Source organism: Halichoeres trimaculatus, unplaced genomic scaffold, assembly GCF_033239565.1.
Source record: "Halichoeres trimaculatus isolate MK-OKI-2021-1 unplaced genomic scaffold, fHalTri1.1 fHalTri1_scaffold_4, whole genome shotgun sequence".
In the NCBI taxonomy this organism is placed as follows: domain Eukaryota; kingdom Metazoa; phylum Chordata; class Actinopteri; order Labriformes; family Labridae; genus Halichoeres; species Halichoeres trimaculatus.
Genome location: NW_027437182.1, coordinates 1,827,863 through 1,850,761, shown reverse-complemented (window position 1 = coordinate 1,850,761; position 22,899 = coordinate 1,827,863). Strand labels below are relative to the sequence as shown.

Here is a 22,899-nt window from a genome sequence, read left to right as displayed (position 1 = left end):
TGATTTTTTTTCTAAGTTCTTTTAATCCTTTCTTGACCCTGACAAAGAAAATTTTCTTGAATTTCAATTTTCAGTTTTGATTTTGAAATATTATCGATATGTTTTTTTTAAATAGGAAATTTAATTACCAAAACATACACGAACTTTGACACTGAATTTACCGAACTTGAACATTCGACTCTATTTTCATAAAATTCAATTTTAAATTTGTTTGCACATTTCAGATTTAAGGATGAGTAATCAGGTTCCTTAAAAACCTGTTCATTTTTTTTTTTAAGTGTATACTGCCCCCTAGAGGATTGTCTGAAGTTGTGTTTTGGCCTTTTTCAAAATGGCTGCTCCCATGAAATCATTCACACACTTTCAAGAAGTTTTGGTTTAAATAACGTCAAAAATATTACTCAAATTTTTTAGAGTCAGTATTTTCTGAATTGTAAGAATAACTTCACTAAAATCACCAAATTTATCAAATGTGATACAAAAATATAACGTAAACAAAATGATAGGGCAATAGTGTAGTGGATTTTGTCTTAAGGGTTGATAAACATCTCAGCTCCATCAGGCTTTTATTTTTATTTTCATTATTATTATAATAATTATTATTATTTTTATTATTATTATTATTTTGAAATTATTTTTATTATTTTTATTATTATTATTATTTTGAAATTATTATTATTATTTTTATTATTATTATTTTGAAATTATTATTATTTTAAAATTATTATTATTATTATTATTATTATTAGGTGGGTCAGGCTTAACAGGGTTAAAATACAGTTTCAGATCACGCTCTTCAAATTCACTTTTTTTGATGCATCTATTCAAACTGAGCAGGTGAATAAAACGTTAAATTCACATTTCTTTAGTTTATTCATGGCTGCTCTTCATTGTTGTTTGATTAAAAGTTTCCTCTCTTTGTCTCTTATTGATCAGTCAGCTCAAAGCCTGACGTGTTGAAACTCTAAAATCAGTTTTTTGAAAAACTTTCTGTTTGATAATCACGGAGCAGCCTGAGGGTGAGGTCAGGATGAAAGCTGGAAAAGTTGTGAATGATGCTCGGGGAGTTTGGCTCCATGTTCAAAGCCATCAGAAGGTTCTGGAAGTTCATACGTCGTCACTGTCTGCGGCCCGGCTCCGGTGTGAACGAGGCCACAGGCGTGTGCGGCGTCATGTGACATAGGCGAAGCAACAGAAATGTGTCATTCTAAATGTTTCATCCAATAAAAAGTGACGTGTTTCATTAAAGTGATGAGCAGCTTCCTTTGACACAGACACAGAGACGCTGCTGCACGGTGTCCAACTCTTTATTGATTCTGTTCAGAGAGCGGAGACAGTTTCAGGAGGAGCACAGACAGAAGACGTGAAATGTTTTTACCTGATGTGATTCAGAGGAGAGCAACAGGCATTTGTCTTTGTTCTGATCCGTTAGTGAAGCTCATTAACTCTTAACACACAGAAAAACAGACTGCACATGGATGTAATGAAATGTTTCCTCTCATTTCGTGACGAGTCGAACAGTTTGAGGGTTCAGGGTTTTCACTTTCTGATGATTAGGATGAAATAATGACATAAAACTCATCACAGAGTCAAAACATCTACATCGTCTCTGAGCTGACAGGATCTGATTGCTCCACTCAGCAGCACGTTTCTCCTCCGGGGTCAGAGGTCACACACAGAGTCCAGCTCGAGGGCACTTTGGTGGGTTCGGACCTGATCCAGCTCTGAGAGCGTCAGATTAACAGTCCACGATGAGGAGGAAGAGGAGAGTCTTTAACGTAGAGTCAAAGCGTTTGACCTTTTACCTCTGCGACGTCGCTGTCCAGCTGCTCCCCCGCCGCTCGTAGCTCCTCCCTCTGCCTCAGCAGGCGACCTCTGACCTCCTGCAGCCGCTCGTTCAGCTCCAGGTACTGACGACACTGCTGGAACCTGGACTCCACCTCGTTGTCCGGGGACCGGGGTGAGTCTGTGGGAGGAGGAGAACCAGTCAGGACTACAAGAACCAGAGAGAAAACTACAACAGTCAGAAAACTACAGGTACCAGACACAAAACTACAACAGTCAGAAAACTACAGGTACCAGACATAAAAACTACAATAGTCAGAAAACTACAGGTACCAGACAGAAAACTACAATAGTCAGAAAACTACAGGTACCAGACAGAAAACTACAACAGTCAGAAAACTTCAACAAACAGAAAACTACAGGTACCAGACTAAAAACCAAAACAGTCAGAATACTACAGGTACCAGACAGAAAACTACAACAGTCAGAAAACTACAACAGTCAGAAAACTACAAGTACCAGACAAAAAACTACGACAGTCAGAAAACTACAAACAGTCAGAAAACTACAGGTACCAGACAAAAAACTACGACAGTCAGAAAACTACAACAGTCAGAAAACTACAGGTACCAGACAAAAAACTACGACAGTCAGAAAACTACAACAGTCAGAAAACTACAGGTACCAGCAAAAAACTACAACAGTCAGAAAACTACAACAGTCAGAAAACTACAGGTACCAGACAAAAAACTACAACAGTCAGAAAACTACAGGTACCAAACAAAAAACTACAACAGTCAGAAAACTACAGGTACCAGACAAAACTACAACAGTCGGAAAACTACAGGCACCAAACAAAAAACTACAACAGTCAGAAAACTACAGGTACAAAACAATAAAAACTACAACAGTCAGAAAACTACAGATACCAGCAAAAAACTACAACAGTCAGAAAACTACAAGTACCAGACAAAAAACTACAACAGTCAGAAAACTACAGGTACCAGACAGAAAACTACAACAGTCAGAAAACTACAGGTACCAGACTGAAAACTACAACAGTCAGAAAACTACAGGTACCACATAAAAACTACAACAGTCAGAAAACTACACCTGGTCAGGTCTGGTTATGTTTGAGTGTCAAAGTTAGTCAACTGTCCGTGTGGCTTCACCTTGTCCGGTCTGCTCCAGGATGCTGAAGACCTGGTCATTTGGAGCAGCTCTGTTGATGTCCTCCAGGATCTGGTCCACAGAGGGGGGGTCTGGACGGCTGGGCAGAACTACCCGCTTCTTATTTTTGGAGCCAATGTTCATCCTGATGCTCCACCTCCAGCATCTGACCACAAACCTGTCCCCGACCAGTTTTCAAGACAAGGTAAAATGACTCACCACATACTGGTACAGAAAAAAACCTGCATACTTCTTTTTTAAATAATAACTCTTTAATATCCTTTTTAACCATCATTCAGTCCCTACGACTTATTAATTAATCCTAGAACGGAAGAAGAGAATATGTCGGGGTTGGGATAACCAGTCCTCTTGATAAATCCATCAAAACAACATAATCTAGAGAGTCAGTGGAGAAATGAAACTCACAGGCAAATAATTACGGTATAATTTATAAAATAAGACCGCTGTCCTTCATTCGGCTCTGAAAAAACGGCATAAATACACGTCTGTTTTCGTACAGAGAGTCCTGGTTTATATCAGCCATCGTTTAACACCGCAAACTGACTGCACACTCCTGATCCTAATGCTAACATGCTAACTCAGTCTAACACCAACTTCTGTCCCAGGAAGAGGAAATATCTTTGAGCCGAATTTACATTTAAGTCCTTAAGATTCATAAAACGTATTTCTTTAAGACAGATTGACTTGTTTTAGGTATATAGAAGCGGATTAAGCTGAATTCGATAAACCGTTAAAGGGAATTCGGCTTCTTGTTTAAGCGATTTGGGTATACCGCAGTTCGTGTGTTCTTACCTGAGTTTAGCCTCCTCGTTGGAACAAACAGAGAGTCCCAGCCTTAATCCAGTCTGTTCTCTCCAGTTTACTCTGGATTACAGCACGTTAATGATCTAATATTGATGAAATAAAGGATTTCTTTCTCAGGCAGCGGCTAATGCTAACGGATAACAACACTGCATTGCCTGGTGTGTGCCACGTCACTACGTCAGCAGTGGACGCAATGAGGTCACTCCGTTAAACCTCTAAACGTTCATTAAATCCTTCTATTTCTTTTATTTATTCATTCTTCATCCTTTTATTTCACCCTGGGTATTGTTTTGATTAAAATTATTGTTTAACGCTCAGAATTATACTTTAAATGATCATTTTTGTGCCTTTGTACGTTCATTAAGACGTTCAGCGGGTTTTCTGTCGCCCTCTGCTGGTTCTGCTCCGGCATTATTATTTAACACAAGGCCCTCTATTAAAATGACTTTTAACTACATTAATGATTTTATATTGCAAACACGTGATGTGATTAGTTTCTCGTCATATGAGGCCCAGGTTGTCAATAGCTTTAAAAACAAAACAAGATAAATTATTTCATAAAGAAATTTTAAGTTGTGATTTTACTAGAGAAGTTAGAGGATTTAGGCTGTAATCATACTTTTATGATATTAAAGATGTATTATTATCATTTTAATGTTTTTTTTAGCATGAGCTTTAAATTATATCAGAAAAAAATGGTAATATTTAATGAACAAAGTTGTTTTGTTTGCATGCATATCATTACTTTTACCTTCCTAGTCCATTAAAAGTATGTTTTTTTTACATTATTATTATTATTATTATTATTATTATTATTATTATTATTATTATTATTATTATTATTTTCTTTCATTTTTATTATTATATATTTTATTATTATATTATGCATTATTTAACCTTTTTATTTATTCATTTATTTGAATTATTTATTCTTACATTTTATTTTATTTTTTTATATATTTATTTTTTCCTATTATTTCACTTTAAAAATCAACACTTCAAAAGATTCCAGAAGTGAAACCAAAAAGTGAGACTACTATTGTTGCCACTGGGATTAAACAGGTTAAGATGTAACACTTTTAAAAAAACAATCATTAAATGTTCATGAGAGATCAGAGTTCTGGACCAAACTGTGACTTTTTTATTAAATTCTGTTACTGACTGGTACAAATATAACATCTGACATATATATATATATTTATATATATAAAAAAATCAATCTCATTGATAGAAGGTGATCTGCTCGCTGGGTTCTGTGATGATGATAAGGAAAACTTCCTCTCTTCCTCACGAGGCTCCTCCTCCTCCTCCTCCTCTGCTGCTAGCTGAACCACTGAGACCACGGGAAAAAGAGAGAAGGTGTGAAATGATGCTAGAAGCAAACAGCTCGATCCTTTATTTACACGTTATGAAGGGGAAACAAACGAGCCGACTGCACACGCTCAGAAGGGTTCAGACTGTTCAGGGACGCTAGGACAGCAGCGCAAAGATCATGTTTTGGTTGTGCTGATTCAGAAGCTGATAATGACGGTTTAAAAGATCAGTCTAAGGAGGGGGGGTCAGGTCTGTTTAGGTCTTTATGAAGGACTCTGTCAACTCCATCTGCTACTATAGCTAAATCTGCAGCACATGCTACACGCTAATACTCTTTACACATCACTCACTGGGACATGCTACTGACACCAAACCAGCTGACTTACCCACCGCGCTACCCCAGGAAAGGCTGGAACAGGAAGCAGGTTCACTTTAACGGTTGATTTCAGAGTCGGTACACCAAGAGTCACACAGAATGAGAGCAAGAACCAGAACCAACAGAACCAGAAACACTAACAGCAGATGATGAAGGAGTCGATGAAACAAATGCATCACTACAACTCACGGGACTGGTTTGTTTTTGCCTGTTGGTACTGAATTCAGCCTTTTTACAACCTGAAAACAGTAGTTACAGATGTTTCCTGACTGCAGGAACTCTGTTATAGTTCTGGGAACTGTAGGAACGCCTACAGTAGCAGCATCTCAGGTCCACGCAAACATGTCGGACAATAACGTCTATGAATAAGTCCAGTCCTTCTTGATATATCAGCTTCACTCAGAATCACTGACACACTCCTGAACTGGTCTCAACTGGTCATTTCCTGTCACTACTGGTGTTCCTCAGGGTTCTGTCCTGGAGCCTCCTGTGGTTTGAATTTTCCCGCCAATCCAAATGGTTGAAGAGTTACAGTAATTTAAAGAGCACCTGGAAAACGGGAGCCAGCTCTTGTGTGTTTTGTTGCATTAAGCCCCAAAAATACATAAAAATTAGAAATCAGAGGTTTGGTTGTCTTGTCTTAAAGGCGTACATACCCGTTTTTCTTCTTCTGGCTCTGGCGGAGCTACTCTAGTTGACGATGTGCTTGGTAAACTCTTGGGTTCAGGCTGAGCGGCTGGTGGCTCTGGACTCACCAGGGCCTTGTTCTTCATCAGAGTGGAGAGGACTGCAGAGAGGAAAGGGACACTCAGTGAAACAGAGTCCTAAGTCCAGTACTCTGGTGGTGAAGTGGTCTGTACCTTCTCTGGTGAGGTTCTCTGCAGCATCCATGGCCTTCCCACCGAGGTCGCTCACTATGTTGTCCACAAAGGCCTCATGGCGGAGGAAGATGGGCCGGACTACTTTGTTGTAAATGATCTGGGAGCCGTTCCAGGAAATGGGGGCCATGCACCACACCAGGAAGAGACACTGAAGCACAGCAGACAGGAAGACGTATGTTAGCTGTGTCAGGAAAGGGTCTACTGGTTTTTAAAACAAAGCTAGTTTACGAAGGTTTCACTTTGGTTCCTCAGTGTTCCCTCACCTTGAAAGCGTAGTAGAACGGGAACCAGTAGAGGAAGATGTCGGAGAAGAACTCGCCCAGGCTGAAGACACCGTACACCACCCAGTACGTCAGCCATTTGGTGTCGTCTTCTTTACTCGTGCTTTCGATGGCTTTGATTCTACAGACAGGATCACAGAATTCAACACCAAGCCCGGCACGCAACTGACACCAAGACCCAAGCTTCAAATCAGGGACCTCATGGAGGGATCTGGCAAAGACACCATCTGACAGCCTACTTTCATTTTTCAATGATCAGGTTATGGTGTGAAAACAGAGTAAGGACGCTGAGCCAGACACCCTCAGGAAGGATTAGCAAGAATCCCCCGGCCTGCTGGGACACGTAATCCCCATCACCAACACCCAGATGGGATGCCGCTACAACCATGACTACCTCTCTCTCAGATCTTTCCTGTGAAGTACTGGATTTCCTTCAAACACCAACATTGTCTGGTTCTGGTTCCAGTCGCCAAGACTTGCTTCCAAAGTCAGATCCTGTATCTGCAGGTCATGGACTACAAAGGGGGCTAGATCTACATTCCAACCTCAACCAGTGGCTGTTAGCTTATCAAAATGTGGTTTGACATTTAATAAGAACGCCTCCTGGACAACTGGAAATTGCTGCAGGGATTAGATACCCCATCTGCCCATGGGACGCTTTGTGATCCTCCATCTTCAAACTGCTCATACGCTCTGTTCTAAAGAATAGCACGGGGCCTCAAACACCAAGGTCTCCCACAGCTCTGAGTGACGATGGTTTGTGGAGCGGGGACCCTTAAAGAGACAGCAGCTATGGTCCCGTAAACACATTGGAAAAAGTCTGCATTTACACAGAAACGCTGAGGGACTGGAAACCCTGTAGTGTAAGCATGCCAGGCCTGTAGGTGGCGCTATAACTGTCTTGGTAGAAGTAGAGTTGGGCCGATCATCTGGTGTGTTGGTGAATGCTAAGAGCAGAAGTGGAGCAACAGATGCTCATTTTGTTAAAAACAGTCAACATGTATGTTCACAATGATCGTAACGCTACTGTTGTGCTGTTGTATGCGCCAAGCAAAGTGTGACGGCAACGGTGGCTGTGGCGTTTTAGAAAAAAAAATCCACTCTGTGGCTGTTTTTAAAAGTTCCCATCTCATCTGCTTTCTGTGTAAACGAGAGGCTGAAACACAACAAAACCTTCGTTTATTCAAACTGTTGTCGCGTAAACGACCCCTGACCCTCTGTTCCAGACAGAGGCAGAAATAAGCATTTAACACCAGAAAGAGAAAAATAGATTCAATCATTATAAGATACTACGGGGACACCAGAGGGACAGAATAAAAATAAACAGAAGTATGCGTGAATGAATATTAATAAATAAGGTAAATAAATGTAGTTTACTCAGTGATTATAATGGAGCAGCCAGAGCTGGTTAAAAAGCTAAGAGTCTGTTTGCTTTAAAATCACTCTGTGACCTCAACGAGTTCCGGAATGTAGTGACATCACAAAGACAGAAAGCTCTCTGTGCTTGATGATGAACATTCTAGAACCTCTAGGACTGTAACACCAGAGCAGAGACTGAAGGAGGAGATAACAGAGCCCAAACTTTATTTTTGCTCTGTCAAGTTTCTGGCAGCAATGCTTTCTGGGAGTTGTAGTATAACAGCTGTGTCTCAGAGTGAAGGACACACCTAAGCAGATCTGTGTCCTAATTACGAAATACTCACGAATAATAGGCCGGATAGACAAATCCAATCAGGTTGCAGACGAGAGAGGCACCATATCCGTACACCAGGTAGAGTCCTGTCAGCGAGACGGCACCTGGAGAGGACACAGGAGACACTCTTCATGTCCACACCCACAGAGACGTGGCACCACAAGACACTGGCAGGAAACCAAACCATCGGAGCAACCAATCGACACCTAATGTCTCCTCAGAGCTGAGCTCAACCCTGACACTCACACAGTTTGTCTTTGAGGAGCGACTGAAAACACAGAGGTTAAAAAACAAGACTCAGAGCACAACACCTAAAAATCTGTTTGTCTGCAGATGGATCCTTAAAGGTCAGTAAACGCAGCACAGGTGTTGAGCAGGTCAGTGAACGCAGCACAGGTGTTGAGATGGTCAGTGAACGCAGCACAGATGTTGAGATGGTCAGTAAACGCAGCACAGATGTTGAGATGGTCAGTAAACGCAGCACACAGATGTTGAGATGGTCAGTGAACGCAGCACAGATGTTGAGATGGTCAGTAAACGCAGCACACAGATGTTGAGATGGTCAGTGAACGCAGCACACAGATGTTGAGATGGTCAGTGAACGCAGCACACAGATGTTGAGATGGTCAGTAAACGCAGCACAGATGTTGAGATGGTAAGTAAACGCAGCACACAGATGTTGAGATGGTCAGTGAACGCAGCAGAGGTGTTGAGCAGGTCAGTGAACGCAGCACAGATGTTGAGATGATCAGTAAACGCAGCACAGATGTTGAGATGGTCAGTAAACGCAGCACACAGATGTTGAGATGGTCAGTGAACGCAGCACACAGATGTTGAGATGGTCAGTGAACGCAGCACACAGATGTTGAGATGGTCAGTAAACGCAGCACAGATGTTGAGATGGTAAGTAAACGCAGCACACAGATGTTGAGATGGTCAGTGAACGCAGCAGAGGTGTTGAGCAGGTCAGTGAACGCAGCACAGATGTTGAGATGATCAGTAAACGCAGCACAGATGTTGAGATGGTCAGTAAACGCAGCACAGATGTTGAGATGGTCAGTGAACGCAGCACACAGATGTTGAGATGGTCAGTGAACGCAGCACAGATGTTGAGATGGTCAGTAAACGCAGCACACAGATGTTGAGATGGTCAGTAAACGCAGCACAGGTGTTGAGCAGGTCAGTGAACGCAGCACAGGTGTTGAGCAGGTCAGTGAACGCAGCACAGATGTTGAGATGGTCAGTGAACACAGCACAGGTGTTGAGCAGGTCAGTGAACGCAGCACAGGTGTTGAGCAGGTCAGTGAATGCAGCACAGGTGTTGAGCAGGTCAGTGAACGCAGCACAGGTGTTGAGCAGGTCAGTGAACGCAGCACAGGTGTTGTGAAAGGCGTCCTACCTCTGATCAGCCTTCGTGTCCGTTCACACATGGAGCCGCTCTGCCGGGCCGTCTCTGATAATCTGCTTTAGCAGAGGCAGCGGGACGCTGGGCGCCAGGCACGGCGGTGACATCACGTCAGCGTTAGTGATCCTCTGTATGAGCAGCAGGAGGAGCATGAATAGACTCTGTTCACACTCAGACTGACTGGTTCAGCTGCTCTGCTCCATATTAACTGTCCCTTCATTCATCCTGAAGCAGCGCTGTGACCACTGCCCCCTCAGACCCTGAACGCACCATCAGAGCTGCTCCCTCAGCTTCAGGCCTTTAAAAAGTGGTTTATCAGGAGCAGAGGGACTGGACGTCACAAACAAATCTTTGTAACAGTCTGAAGATATTCATCAGAGCAGTAACGTAGTTCTGTTGTTTGAATCGTATCAACAACCAAACATTGTCAGTTTGTACCGTAGTTTAGCAGCAGGCTATATTTAGCTCTACTCTGTCCCCCATCACTGAGAAAACAATCACAGAAATCGTTATCAGCAGAGAAAACACAGATCTCTCTTCTCTATGCTAAACTTCATCAGCCGGCGTGGTGTTGTCATGGAGACTTCGAAGTGCTGTACATCAATCTGGTCCTGGTCGACCTGATCGGGAAGCTACGAAGCAGCATTGAGGAATAACCTTTATTGTTGCTGATAATCTCGTTTTAAAGTGTGGATTATGATCAGGCAGATATCTAGAAAGGAGACTTTTTCGAGATCACCTTGAAACTCCTCACAGGGACTTTAAATGAAATATTATGGAAATAAATTTAGAGTGTACAAGAATAAAAGTCATCAGGGTGTAAGAACACTTTCTGAAAAGAAAAATAGATTTGAGTCATAATGTTTGGAGAAAAAAAAACAAGTAGTAATGCCAGAAGCTAAAGACAGAATATAACGAGATAAAGGTTGTAATGTGACAAAAATAAAGCCCTGATGTTTCAAGTCAAAAAGGAGTAAGGCCATGGGAATTAAGTCATAATTTTTTTTTTTTAGTTTGAAGTCAAAATAGGTGGTGATGTTATGAAACAGTGTTTATTCATTTATTTATTTATTTATTTATTTATTTAATATATATATATATTTATATGTTCGTCTCTCATTGTTTTGGCCTCTGCAGACAGAAGAACAGGAGGTGTGATCAGTTGGTAAGATCAGTCCATCTTCGTCCACGCTGATAAATTAAATTATGATAACTATTGAAACAATATGATGTATAATGATTTATGAAAATGAGATAAAAAGATGAATGAAAAAAATACAATGTGTAAATGATAAAGTATCATTAAATAAAATATAATATAACAAAATATAATATGATATAATATAACATGATATAATATAATATAATACAATATTATATTATATTATATTATATTATATTATATTATATTATATTATATTATATTATATTATATAACATGATTTAATACAATACAATATAATATGATATTATATAATTTAGTATAATGAATATGACTAATGATAAATTAATTTATATGGCGTAAAAAGGTGTAATAAAACATTTATATAATAAACATATGAATATAATGATGAGTGGTATAATAATACCATGTGAATAATAAATAAAATATATAATAAACTGTTAATAAATGAGTATGATGATGAATGGTATAAATATGAGAGCCGGTCTGGGTCCAGAGGTCTGGGTCCAGAGGTCTGGGTCCAGAGGTCTGGGTCCAGAGGTCTGGGTCCAGAGGTCTGGACAGAAATGTTGAGCTGACCCAGAAAAGTTGAGGCAGAGACAGCAGCTGTTATCTGGAGCAGCCGTAACGTTCACAGGAGGATTAACTGAATCCTCTTCAGGTTCCCTTTAACATGCAAAAGACACGTAACAACAATACACAACACAGACAAACGGGCTGTGGAACCACCCTGAACATGTCCCTCCAGAACCGAGCAGAGAGAACCAGAACAGGAGAACAAACCTCACCCACCGAATGCAAGGATCTTCTTCTTGATCCCCGTTTTCTCCTCCACCTTTCCCAGCAGGTCTGTCACCACGTTCTTCTCGTTCAGGAAGTTTTCTGCTTTGGTTCTGAGGGAAGTGAAGAGGTCCAGCACTCCCATGGTCCTCAACCAGGTCCTCAACCGGGTCCTCAAACAACAGAGGGGACGGAGGGAGATGACCTGCAGCTGAGAGGAAAACAGCAGAGTGTAATCCTCTGACAGAAACAATCTGCTTTAATGAGAGCAGGAGGAGGAGGGGGAGGAGGCGCACCCATACACCACAGAAGAAGAAGAAGCAGGTGAGTCAGGTGATCTACTCTAAGACCTTAAACACAACACAAACCCTGAACAGATAAACCAAGCTTTTATGATCCAGCACCACGAGATATTTACCACAAGAGGAAAAGTCTCCAAGTGTTTCTGAGACCAAAGGTTTGATTTAAAGAGTTCATTAACAACAATGAGGATACAACAATTAGTCACTGCAGCAATCAAGAAAACCAAAGTAAGAAAGTGTATAGAAAGTGTAAAAAGCTCCATAATAAAATAGATGCTGACAGCTTGTCCATCATTGTCCAGTCAGCCAGCCTCCACCTCCACAGGGTCCAGGACTGAGCTTCTTCAGCAGTCTGTTCAGTCTCTGTCTCCTGGATCCTGGATCCTAGCATGGTGCTACTCTGCCCTCTGGTATTCCCTCTGTTGCTGGGTTAGCACAGCTAGCTCGTCCATCTTATTGGAGATAGATCTTACGTTCCCAATAACGATGGATGGAAGGACAGGTCCATGTCGTCACTTCTTAGCTCACACCTGAGAACCAGCACGTCGTCCTCACCTCCTTCTCCTCACCTTGTGGGGAAACATCTGGCCCGGCACCAGTTAGCATTGACATGCTACAGGCTGCTAACAGCTGATTTCACATGTAAACAATGCAGCCATGGTTACATGTAGGATCTCCAGACAAACACAGGAAAAAAGTAGTAAAAATATAACTGAAGACACAAAAAGTTTGGTGTCCATGAACCATACAAAGTAACGATCCACTCCAAATACAAAGATGACGAAAAAGAGACGAAAAAACTACAAGAAACAGACAAAGAAGAGAGAGCTGCTGCAAAAGGCAGCCATAGCCAACAGGGCGGCGCCTAGCAACCTGTGTAATGTACGATTTATGTAAGATTACAGGAAATACGCAGCGTGTATGAATGTTAAGACCAGAATGTAACAAGAATAAAGTCGGAATGCTACGAGAAAAGAGACCGTATGTTATGAGAATGAAGTCTGAATTTTTGCGAGAATGAAGCCGGAATGTTACAGGAATAAAGTCAAAAAGTTACAAAAATGACAATTTACTAATTTACTGAGCAGATGTTTCGGTCCAAAGCGATGTGAAACAATGAGCAGTTGCAGGGTATGGTACCTTGCTCAAGGGCATCTGGACAGTCTTCACGAAATTATGCCAACACCTCTGTGGCTATCGACCCAATTTCCAAAGTCCATGCAGGGACTTGAACCTGAAACCCTCTGGTTACAGACCAAAGTCCCTATGGACTGAGCTACTGCTGGAAAACTAAAGTCAGAATGACACGGGAATAAAGTCGAAATAATAGAAGAACACATTCGTAATGTTACGTAACAGCCAGAATTTTACAAGAATAAAGTTAGAATGTCATCAAAAAGAAACCATTATGTTTAAAGTAAAAGTATTAAAGGTCCCATATTCTGCAAAAATCACTTTATTAAGTCTTTTAGTGAAATTTGTGGGTCTTTGTCTTTCCTCCCAGCCCACAAAATGTGATATTTAACGACCAAACCTGTTCTTAGTAGAGCTTAATGTAAAATCCTGACCTAAAACCAGCTGTTTGGATTTGGGGGATTTGCTGACGTCAGCGATTCCCTTTTTTGACCAATCAGGAGCAAGTCTGACCTGATTGGTCCACCGGGGCAGATACCCCCGAGGAGAATGCCAAAGTTGAAGAGCCATCACTGCTCTGTTTTTGGCTGTAAACAGCCACATAGCTCCATGCTCAAGCTTCCCATCTCAGAAGAAGACAGACTAAGTGTCTAGAGTTCATTTATCAGGAAATGTTCCAGCTACACTCAGTAAAACTGAGCATGTGTGTGTTAGTCACTTCACGGCCGACTGCTTTTCCAACTTTGGACAGTCCAACAGAGGGCTAGCCAATAGACTGGTCCTGAATCCAGGCACATTACCAACCATCCTCCAACAAACCTGGGACCCTGGAAATGTGAGTATTTTAAATGCTGTGTGCTGTGGAGCAGATGGAAGAGCTTTTCCTCAGTGTCCCCCCTGTCTCTGTGTTAGCTTCAGGATGCTAACTTTAGCTGCAGTTAGCCTGTTGTTTTAGCCTGTAATGTTACGGTAAACGAGCTTCTCTGTTTTCTAAACATTGTGCACTCGGAGCTCGTGGCGCCGCTCTCAGTGACGTGGAAGAGTGGGGCGGTATCAGCGGTGGCTCATTTACATATGAAGGCCACGCCCACTAAATCAGAGCGTTCTGAACAGAGGGGCTATGAGAGCCTGGAAACAATGCTGCTGTGCTTGATTTATTGGCTTTTTGGACCAAAACATGTTACTACCATTTCATGAAGACATCAATGATCCAGATTAAACTGCAGGAAAGGAGCAGGAGATGGGAGCTTTAATGTTATGAGAACAAAGTCTGGAAGTTGAGTCAACCCCTGCTGGTCATTAGAGAGAATACAGGGTTAAGGACAGTCTTGAATAACGGCTAAATGATAAAAAATGTTTGTTCGCATTAAAGATGACATTAACTTCATCAAGCCTAAGGGAAATTGTTTTTTTCCATTGCTAATGTAATGAACCAAACAGCCTGTAGGGGGCACTGTGAGCAGTTTGAAGCGAGGTCTGCGGTTTTAGCAGCAGATGAGATGTGGTTTGACAGCCTGGCTGGGTGAGATGACAGGACGGCGTGCAGAGGAGGAGGAATGCGAGCAGCAGGCCGACACACGTCCTGGTCCGTCACGTCTGCAGATAAAACCCTCAGACAGACTCAGAGAGCGCTCTGACACACACACACACAGACCTGCAGAGGGGACATGAGAGGATACCGGACCATCAAGTACACTTTGTTCGTCTTCTGCTACTTCTTCTGGGTGAGTCTGGATAGATCCAGAATCAAAGATCAGTCTCTAGACCCGTGATCTGGATCGCTGTCAGCACATTCCTCGACCTGTTGTTGCGAAACAGTTTCACACTTCACAGGATGAATACAGAGAGAAGGTGAAGCAACGTGTTCGACTGGAGAAAAACCTTTGAAATAACTCAGATTGCTTCTTAATTTTTAATTTAAATTCTTAAAATTTGTGTCCAGACAAAGATGAGTTTAATCTGACGTCTAGATCTGCATGACTTCAAGCATCTTGATCAACATCTTAGGAGACACGTTTCCCTCCAGATGTCTGAGGAGGTCTTAAAGATTGGCAGGAAGTAACCTGTAGACGTCTTTTAATTCTTAATTTATAATGTTTTCATCGTCTTAAGGTAAGAGGCTGATCAGAGTAACATTCCTCGTTGCTCCGGCTTCCTCCCGCTGACGAGGACAGAGACGAGCCTCCACCACAGACGGAGGAACCGGGGAAACTCTGGGGGATGAATTTCTCTCATGAACGCTAAGTTCTGGGCACGTTAGCTGATTTTAAAGGAAGGTTAAGCATCTTTTCTCTGACTCTGCAGGTGGTGAGTGCCATCCTCATCGCCGTGGGAACCTACGCCAAGATCGCCAAAGAGAAAAGTGAGAAATCAGATTTATGTCCCTTGATAATTTCAAACTAGAGCTAAAACAAAAGAGCTAATGAACCCACCTCGTCTGAATCAGTGTGTCAGGTGGAAACTATGAAGGTGTGGTGTAAGACTCACACACTTTGACAGGGAGTGTGTGTAAGTGTGTGTCTGTGAAAACAATACTCTGCTGATAACATTCCTGAAAATCTGCCAGAAAACAAAGTTTATTGAACAAGTTTAAACTCTGACTTGAAGTTGACTTAGAGGGATGGATCTCAAACTCTGTGTGTGTGTGTGTGTGTGTGTGTGTGTGTGTGTGTGTGTGTGCGTGTGTGTGTGTGTGTGTGTGTGTGTGTGTGTGTGTGTGTGTGTGTGTGTAGATGTGGTTGACACTGTGATGGTTGATCCAGCTCTGCTGTTGATCGTGGTCGGCTCGGTGATGTTCCTCATCACCTTCCTCGGATGTTTCGGAGCTCTGCGTAACATCATCTGCCTCCTGAAGACGGTACGACGGCACAAAAAAAAAAAAAAAAAAAAGATAAAAGCAAAAGCAATAGAATGAGATCAAAGGAAAAATATGTAAATAAATCAGCAGAATGAGATCAAAAGAATAGAATGACATAGATAGAATGAGAACACCGCAATAGAATAAAATCAAAGTAGCAGAATAAGATCAAAGGAAAGTAATGTAAACAAAGCAGTAGAATGAGATCAAAGCATTAGAATGTAAACAATTCAATAGCATGGAGTTACACCTCTATACTATGAGGCGCCCTCTGCTGGACATAAAAAGCAATAGTTTGTCTGCAACCTTTATTTACCTGAGCGCCATTTTTCCTCAGCTGACCTGGATTTAAGTCATTCAGGAGACACAGAATCTACTTTATCTTTAAAGTGAAAACAAAAAGTGCAAAATTTTTTATGAATATGAAAAAAAATCGAGTCAATAATTATCCAAAGGAGAAGTTTTTGTGTTAATGAAAGTTTTTCATTTTTAATAAAATTGCAAATATTACCAAAAAAGAAAAAATGTATTATGTTTCATAAATTTGCAAAATCAAAGATACTTCAGTAAATTTTTTAAAAATTTTGAAATTTTAAAAATGAGCAAAAATTTGCTGAAATTTCACAAATTAGTTAGAAAAAAATACCCTGTATTTTTTCAACAAAAATTCTACATTCCAAAAATTGTAAAAATTTAATAACTTGCAATTTTTAAAAAAAAAAAAATATAGAATTTGAGTAATTTGTAAAAATTTGCTGAAATTAAAAAAAAAAGAAAAATTGGAAAAAATTTGCAAAAATACTCAAAAAAAATTTTAATGTAAGAAAAGGTCAAACAATTGAAATTAAAAAAATGCAAAAAGCTTTTTTTTAATTTGCAAAAATCTCAGAAAAAATTGAAACTTTGACAGATGTAATGCATGTTCAGTTAGAGATAGAGATAGAGATAGATAGATAGATAAAGATAGATAGACAGACAGATAGATAGATAGATAGATAGATAGATAGATAGATAGATAGATAGATAGATAGATAGATAGATAGATAGATAGATAGATAGATAGCTATGAGCACATGAGCGGTTGAGAGGACCACATGTAGAGAAGAGAAACTGAAACTTAAGTATCAATCTCACAACCCAAGAATTGATCAGTACTGATCCCAACGTTGGCATCAATACATCAATATTTTAGATTGATTGACACACCACGACTCATAACAACATATGTATATATATATGTTTTCATGAATGGATCGACAAGCTGCACACCGAAAGACAAAGAGCCACGTGCCACAGGTTGGCCACCCATGTCTTACCCCAGCTGTGGTTTTCTTCCTGCAGTTTCTGGCGATCCTGACGATGATCCTCTTCCTGCAGATCGCTGCTGGAGTGGTGGGGTACCTCTTCACTGACATGGTAAGAGACAGGAAGTACTAAAACACACCTAACCCCACTTCCTGTTGCTTCTGCTTTGAGAAATGACTCTTCCTCAGATTATCGATGGTGGTTCCTTTTGCAGGTGATGGAGAGGACGGAGAAGCTGATGATGACGGCCATCGTCCGCTACAGAGAAGACCCCGACCTGGAGAACGCCATCAACTTTGTCCAGAAGAAGGTGAGGCAGACCCAGACTCAGACTCAGGACTCAGAGTTTGAATCCTGGTTTTTCTTACGGAGAGTTTGTTGTCTCTGCAGTTTCAGTGCTGCGGGGTGGAGAGCTACAAGGACTGGTCTCGTAACGTCTACTTTGAGTGTTCAGACACTAACCCCAGCCTGGAGGCCTGTGGGGTCCCCTTCTCCTGCTGCGTCGGTCTGCAGAACCAGGTCAGAACCAGAGCCTGTGAGACCGCTCCACTGGCACTCTCTAGTGGTTGCAGAGTGTATTACAGCACCACCTCAGATAAAGAGTGGCCTTGAAGGTCTGTAACGTCCTGTGGTTGTGGTCTCCCCTGCAGACCGTGCTGAACACCATGTGTGGTTACGGCGTGCATCAGCTGGAGGAGAGCTCGGCCGCTCAGGAGGTTTTCACCATCGGCTGTCTGGAGAAGATCGTGTGGTGGGCGAAGAACAACCTGCTGCTGGTGGCCGGTCTGACCGCGGGTCTGCTGCTGCTGGAGGTGAAACCAGGAGCTCACAGAGCGATCGTTACTGACCTCTCAGCAGAGCTAACGTCTCCTGCTCTCCTTCCTGCAGGTCGGGATGATCAGTTTGGCTGCGGCGCAGATCTCCAGGATAAAAAAGGTCCGGCTGCAGAGAGAAAACGAGTACAGGAGCAGGCAGGAGAGAAAGGAGAGCACCTGGTTACCTGCTTTCGCAGACTTTGACGACTATTGAGCCCAGAAACCTGAAGCTGACGACTGGAGGAAGCTGTGTGAACCCTCAGTTTGATGTTTTTAAATGAATGTTTCATGTGTCACAGCGTGAACAGCTGTCTGTCAAACTACCTCAGCAAATAAAGTGAATTTTTATTTTCATTTTTTTTTATCATAAGCACTGAACAGCTGCTCATTCAGCGTTTCTTATGTGACCTGTTTGTGCCGCTCTGTGAAAGTTTATATTTTTATTACAAAACTGATCTTTACAAATAAAACTTCACTTTTTTAATCTGCTTCTCTGACTTTCTCTAAAATATCTCTTTATTTATTAGAAATCTCCAGAGACTCAAAAATATATTTCTAATGATTAATAAAATAGTTTCTATTGTAATTTCTATCTACAACCACCTAGCAGGTGCACTGACATCACCTTCTTACTGTCTGATATTCCTTTGGTGACCTCTAGTGGCTGGAGAGTGAATTACAACCAATAATAGACCTGTGTATCTGTATACTGGCCAATCCATCCATACTCCTCTGCAGACACTTGTTAACTTCTCTATCAGGTAGTCAAAAACATATGAATCAAATATTCAAGTGAGGAAACTTAGAGCTGAATAAAATAAAGGGAAGAAACTACAGCTCTGAACACTCTGAATTATGAAGTCAATTTAAAATAATTCTGAAAAAAAAAAAATCAAGTGTTCAGAACAATTCAGATTTTAGAAAAGGAATATTTGACGTCATTGTTATGAAATCAAAATGAGGTCAGGAGATGTTCAGTCAAAATGATGATGTAAAACGTCTGAAATATAGAAAAAAAGGTTCAAACATGTAAAAAAAGAGGTAAAAGGTCAAAATGATATCATGGTTTGTGATAAATATAGAGGGTCAAAATTATGATGTTATAAGTCACGTCCAAAATAGAGGTCAAAATTCTACCACAGTGTCAAATATATAAAATTCCAAATATTATATAATTATTGAAACATATAGAGGGTCAAAATCATAATAATGTAAGTTATTAATAAAGGAAAAGTCGAACTTATGAGATTAATTATTAAATATACACTATAGAAATTACAACATCTTAAGCCATAACCTGAAAATGGTCAAAATTATGATCTAGCAGGCCATATCTCAATAAAGCTTCAAAAATAAAAAAGGGGGTCATCAATATAGGGCCAAAATTATAACCAAGTGAATACTTACCAAAAAAAGGGTTTAAATAGTATCATTTATATAGAAGGTCAAAATTATGGTTCAGTCATTCTTAAATATGGAAGGCTAAAATGATGTGTAATTACCAAAAAGAAAGGTCAAAACAATAACTGTTTATACGGAAGGTCAAAATTATGGTGTAGTACTTCTTAAATATGAAAGGTTAAAATTGTGAAACAATCATAACCAAAAAAGTTTCTGTGCATGCTGCTACTATGCAGTATTGTATCATGTCTAAAAAAAGTCAAAATAATGACATAACAAGTAAATATAAAAGGTTAAAATTGTGACACAGTCACATTCAAAAAATGTTACCATTTGACCCTTAAACCAGTCTGGTTAAAAAATATCATGGTTTGTCATTTATATAGAGGGTTAAAATTATTATGTTATAAGTCACAACCAAAATAGAGTTCAAAATTTGACTACAGTGTCAAATAAAGAAAATTCCAAATATTATATAATTATTCAAATATATAGAGGGTCAAAAAGCTGTTGTTATGCAGCATTATATCATGTCTAAAAAAAGTCAAAATAATGACACAACAGGTCAAAGCTGAGGTCGGTGTTTGTGGTAGTAGGTTAGAAATAAATGAAGCATTAAGTTATACCTATAAAGAGGTCAAAATTATGAAAAAGGAACAAAAATATGCTTGAAGTAATAACAGAGTAAGTAATACTTGAAAAATGTTTAAAAAAAGTCCCACTAGATCATAAATTTAGGGAAAGTAAAACTTTCAGAGCATTAAGTCATACCTATGAAGAGGTCAGAATTGTGACACAGTAGGTCATAACTAAAATTAAGGTCAAAATAATGACTTAGTAGGCATAGATAAAGGTAAAGTCAAGGGGTTATTAACCAAAAAAGGACTGTATCATATCATCATTGTTTCAAATAAAGAAGGTCAAAATCATGAAGAAACAGGTTGTGAATACAGGAAAAGTTAGATTGTAATGCAGTGAGTCATAATCAGCAAGAGACGAGATAAAAGTCAAAGTAGTCGTCCAGTTTGTGATCTCTGTGGGTTCATTTATAACAATCAGAGTTAAAAGATGGTGACTGATCTCTTACTTATTTATCTCTTCTCCCAATAAAGATGTTTTTGGTTTTAACCTTTTAGTCTGTATTGAACACGACCTTTTATCTCATGTATCTACCACCTTTAACTTTGAGTATTTCGTCTTTCTGATTTTTTTTTTAATCTCCCAAGGTGTGTTTTTGTCAGCGTGTCTTTTTATTACTGGCAGATGTCCTTGAGAGGAGAAACTCCCAGCATGCAAAGCCCGGAGACCCCCTCAGTAAACCCGGTTAATCCCTGTTGTTCCTCCTCTCCCACTTAGACTTCATTGTGACTTTAATCTGTGGTGGAGGATTAGCAGCTGAGGCACCTGTGGCTGCGTGTCGTCTCAGGGATTCGGTCCCGTGCAGCCTCACGCTCGCTTTATTGGATTAATAACCGCAGGTTCTGACAGCGCGGTAAAAATAGCCGCGGGAGCTTCCTCTGTTTGCAGAGCGATGCAGAGACAGACTCAGGTACATCAGCAGAGTTTATTCAGATATAAAGAAACATGACTTCAGTCAAAAACACCTGAGTTAATCAGAGAGAGTAAAAAAAGAATATTTACATGATGCAGTTCGACAAAGGTTTGCTTTGGTAACAGGTGTGCGTTGGCAGATCTTATTGAGGTTTGAGAGTTATAAAGAACGAAGGTTCAAAGAGTCAGATTAAGGCAGGTCTACGCTCCAACACGTTCTACGACACAGAGACGTTCAGCGGGCACTTCACCTCACCGCCTAGCATGTTAGCCACTTAGCTTACAAACTGTAACTGTCCTCTGAGCCCGGGTCTCAGTTTGGGACATGAATGTGTTTATTCATCTTAGAAATCAGGTTTAAATAGCTGCTAAAAGCTGATATAGACTGCAGTTCCTGGAGTGTCCACTAGAGGGGTTGTGCTGAAACAGCAGAAACCACATACACACCCATTCAGAAAGTTGATTTTTATAGCAGAAATAAACGTGTTTACAGCCTCATTGAGAACAGGATTTCAGTCTGAACGGATCACCATCCGCTCACACTGAAAACTCTCCAGTTTGATTGACAGGTGGGGAGCCTGTAGCTGTTAGCAAGGAGGCTAAAGACCCGCCTCTTTACTGCATCCTAACTTCAGTGGAGCAAAGTCAAGCATTTGCAGCGTCACTATGAGCGTCGCTAAGTAGTTCACTTAAGACCTGAGGTGAGTCTGTGCAAAGTTTAAGAAATTGAAAATAAAAACATCTCCTTAAAGAAACAGGCACCCCCCAAAGGACGCGTCTAATGCTGTTTGAGATGAATCAACATTCATGGCTCGGGTATGGCTCAGAATCTGGGTCTAAGATGTGAAAACCTGAAACCAGCATCTGTTCCTCTGGACTAACAGACGGTCAGTGAAGTGCCCACCATCCCTACAGCACTTTGCAACAGTCAAGTCAACAACAACAGAAGAAGAAGAAGAAATAATGCACGAGGACTTCACATGAAGCCAGGAAGAGGAACGCATGCCCGCATGCTGCTGATACAAACAAGAGAAGAAAGAAGGTCTGTAAAAGTCTGCGAGATGAAGAGCACTTGGAATTATCCGCCGTCGTATCGGACGGGTTACCCTTTGACCCTTTAACCAGTCTGAGCAGCACAAAACACAGCTTAGCCCAGGGCTTTGTGAAACACCTGAGAGAGGAATCTGCTCAAACGAACCACGTCCCGAAAGACACAGAAACATCCATGAAACGGTCGACTTTCAGGATCCAGATTCCCACAAGTCTCCGCTCATTAGCTCCACTTTTCACTCATTGGTATCCCATCCAACCCGGCCTCTTAAGCCATCCTGAGGAAAGCAATCCAAACGTGGCGGATTTGTCAGGGCGGTAAAGTCTGAGTGAAGATGAGGAGAAGGTGAAAAGCCGAGTTAAACTTCCCAGGTACTGATCCACCTCCGCACCCAGATACGGGATCAGGAACATCTGATCCGTCCAACGAATGTACGGCCAACTGTCCAGATAATCACTCCAAACATCCTCTTGATTAATCCTTAAACAAATACGAAACGGCCCATCCTGGAGTGGTCCAGATCCCCACAGAGCCTCTGTCCAAAACGAAAAGTGCCAGAAACACCTTCATTGAATCCTTTCCAAAGGAGCCATGGGTCCTGGCAGCGCCGGTACTCCACGCCGTTTGTCTCAATGGACGGACAGATGGACGCTTTCCGTGAACAAAACAGAACTTTGGTCAAAGATTCTGGATTCTGGTGTCAACAAAAAGCTGGATTAGAGACGGTAGTTCCCATTTTAAGAGTCGCAACATCTGGTATCACTGAGAACGCCCTTATTTTGAAAGGATG

The 22,899-nt window shown here is 40.9% G+C and overlaps 3 protein-coding genes across 4 annotated transcripts; 1 reads left to right on the top strand and 2 right to left on the bottom strand.

Moving 5' to 3' along the window:
• Positions 1 to 721: 721 nt before the first annotated feature.
• cunh19orf25 (chromosome unknown C19orf25 homolog) lies at positions 722 to 4,070 on the bottom strand. Its single transcript, XM_074667530.1, has 3 exons — positions 3,769 to 4,070; positions 2,958 to 3,133; positions 722 to 1,966 (listed from the first exon to the last, which is right to left on the bottom strand). The coding sequence occupies exons 2-3, from the start codon at positions 3,097 to 3,099 to the stop codon at positions 1,785 to 1,787; spliced, it is 324 nt and encodes a 107-aa protein (XP_074523631.1). The 5' UTR covers positions 3,100 to 3,133; positions 3,769 to 4,070; the 3' UTR covers positions 722 to 1,784.
• Positions 4,071 to 4,808: 738 nt separating this feature from the next.
• reep6 (receptor accessory protein 6) lies at positions 4,809 to 9,869 on the bottom strand. 2 transcript variants are annotated; one of them, XM_074668309.1, is made up of 6 exons: positions 9,725 to 9,858; positions 8,336 to 8,429; positions 6,615 to 6,753; positions 6,331 to 6,499; positions 6,127 to 6,257; positions 4,809 to 5,113 (listed from the first exon to the last, which is right to left on the bottom strand). In XM_074668309.1, the coding sequence occupies exons 1-6, from the start codon at positions 9,753 to 9,755 to the stop codon at positions 5,102 to 5,104; spliced, it is 576 nt and encodes a 191-aa protein (XP_074524410.1). In that variant the 5' UTR covers positions 9,756 to 9,858; the 3' UTR covers positions 4,809 to 5,101. The 2 variants fall into 2 exon arrangements, with proteins under 2 accessions (XP_074524410.1, XP_074524409.1); XM_074668308.1 differs by lacking the exon at positions 4,809 to 5,113 and having other exon boundaries at positions 5,123 to 6,257; positions 9,725 to 9,869.
• A 4,927-nt stretch (positions 9,870 to 14,796) lies between these two features.
• LOC141789040 (tetraspanin-33) lies at positions 14,797 to 18,521 on the top strand. The gene is made up of 8 exons (XM_074668310.1): positions 14,797 to 14,853; positions 15,434 to 15,491; positions 15,862 to 15,986; positions 17,328 to 17,402; positions 17,506 to 17,601; positions 17,682 to 17,810; positions 17,942 to 18,103; positions 18,180 to 18,521. Exons 1-8 carry the CDS (start codon positions 14,797 to 14,799, stop codon positions 18,318 to 18,320), a joined length of 843 nt encoding a protein of 280 aa, XP_074524411.1. The 3' UTR covers positions 18,321 to 18,521.
• The last annotated feature ends 4,378 nt before the right edge of the window (positions 18,522 to 22,899 follow it).

Coding starts and splice junctions, on each gene's coding strand:
- cunh19orf25 (XM_074667530.1), bottom strand. CDS start 3,099: ATGAACATTGGCTCCAAAAATAAGAAGCGGGTAGTTCTGCCCAGCCGT. Junction 1,967..2,957: donor CCTGGAGCAGACCGGACAAG/GTGAAGCCACAC, acceptor CTCCTCCCACAG/ACTCACCCCGGTCCCCGGAC.
- reep6 (XM_074668308.1), bottom strand. CDS start 9,755: ATGTGTGAACGGACACGAAGGCTGATCAGAG. Junction 6,500..6,614: donor CGTTCTACTACGCTTTCAAG/GTGAGGGAACAC, acceptor GCTGTGCTTCAG/TGTCTCTTCCTGGTGTGGTG. Junction 6,258..6,330: donor AGAGAACCTCACCAGAGAAG/GTACAGACCACT, acceptor TCCTCTCTGCAG/TCCTCTCCACTCTGATGAAG.
- LOC141789040 (XM_074668310.1), top strand. CDS start 14,797: ATGAGAGGATACCGGACCATCAAGTACACTTTGTTCGTCTTCTGCTAC. Junction 17,602..17,681: donor TCAACTTTGTCCAGAAGAAG/GTGAGGCAGACC, acceptor TTGTCTCTGCAG/TTTCAGTGCTGCGGGGTGGA. Junction 17,811..17,941: donor GCGTCGGTCTGCAGAACCAG/GTCAGAACCAGA, acceptor TCTCCCCTGCAG/ACCGTGCTGAACACCATGTG.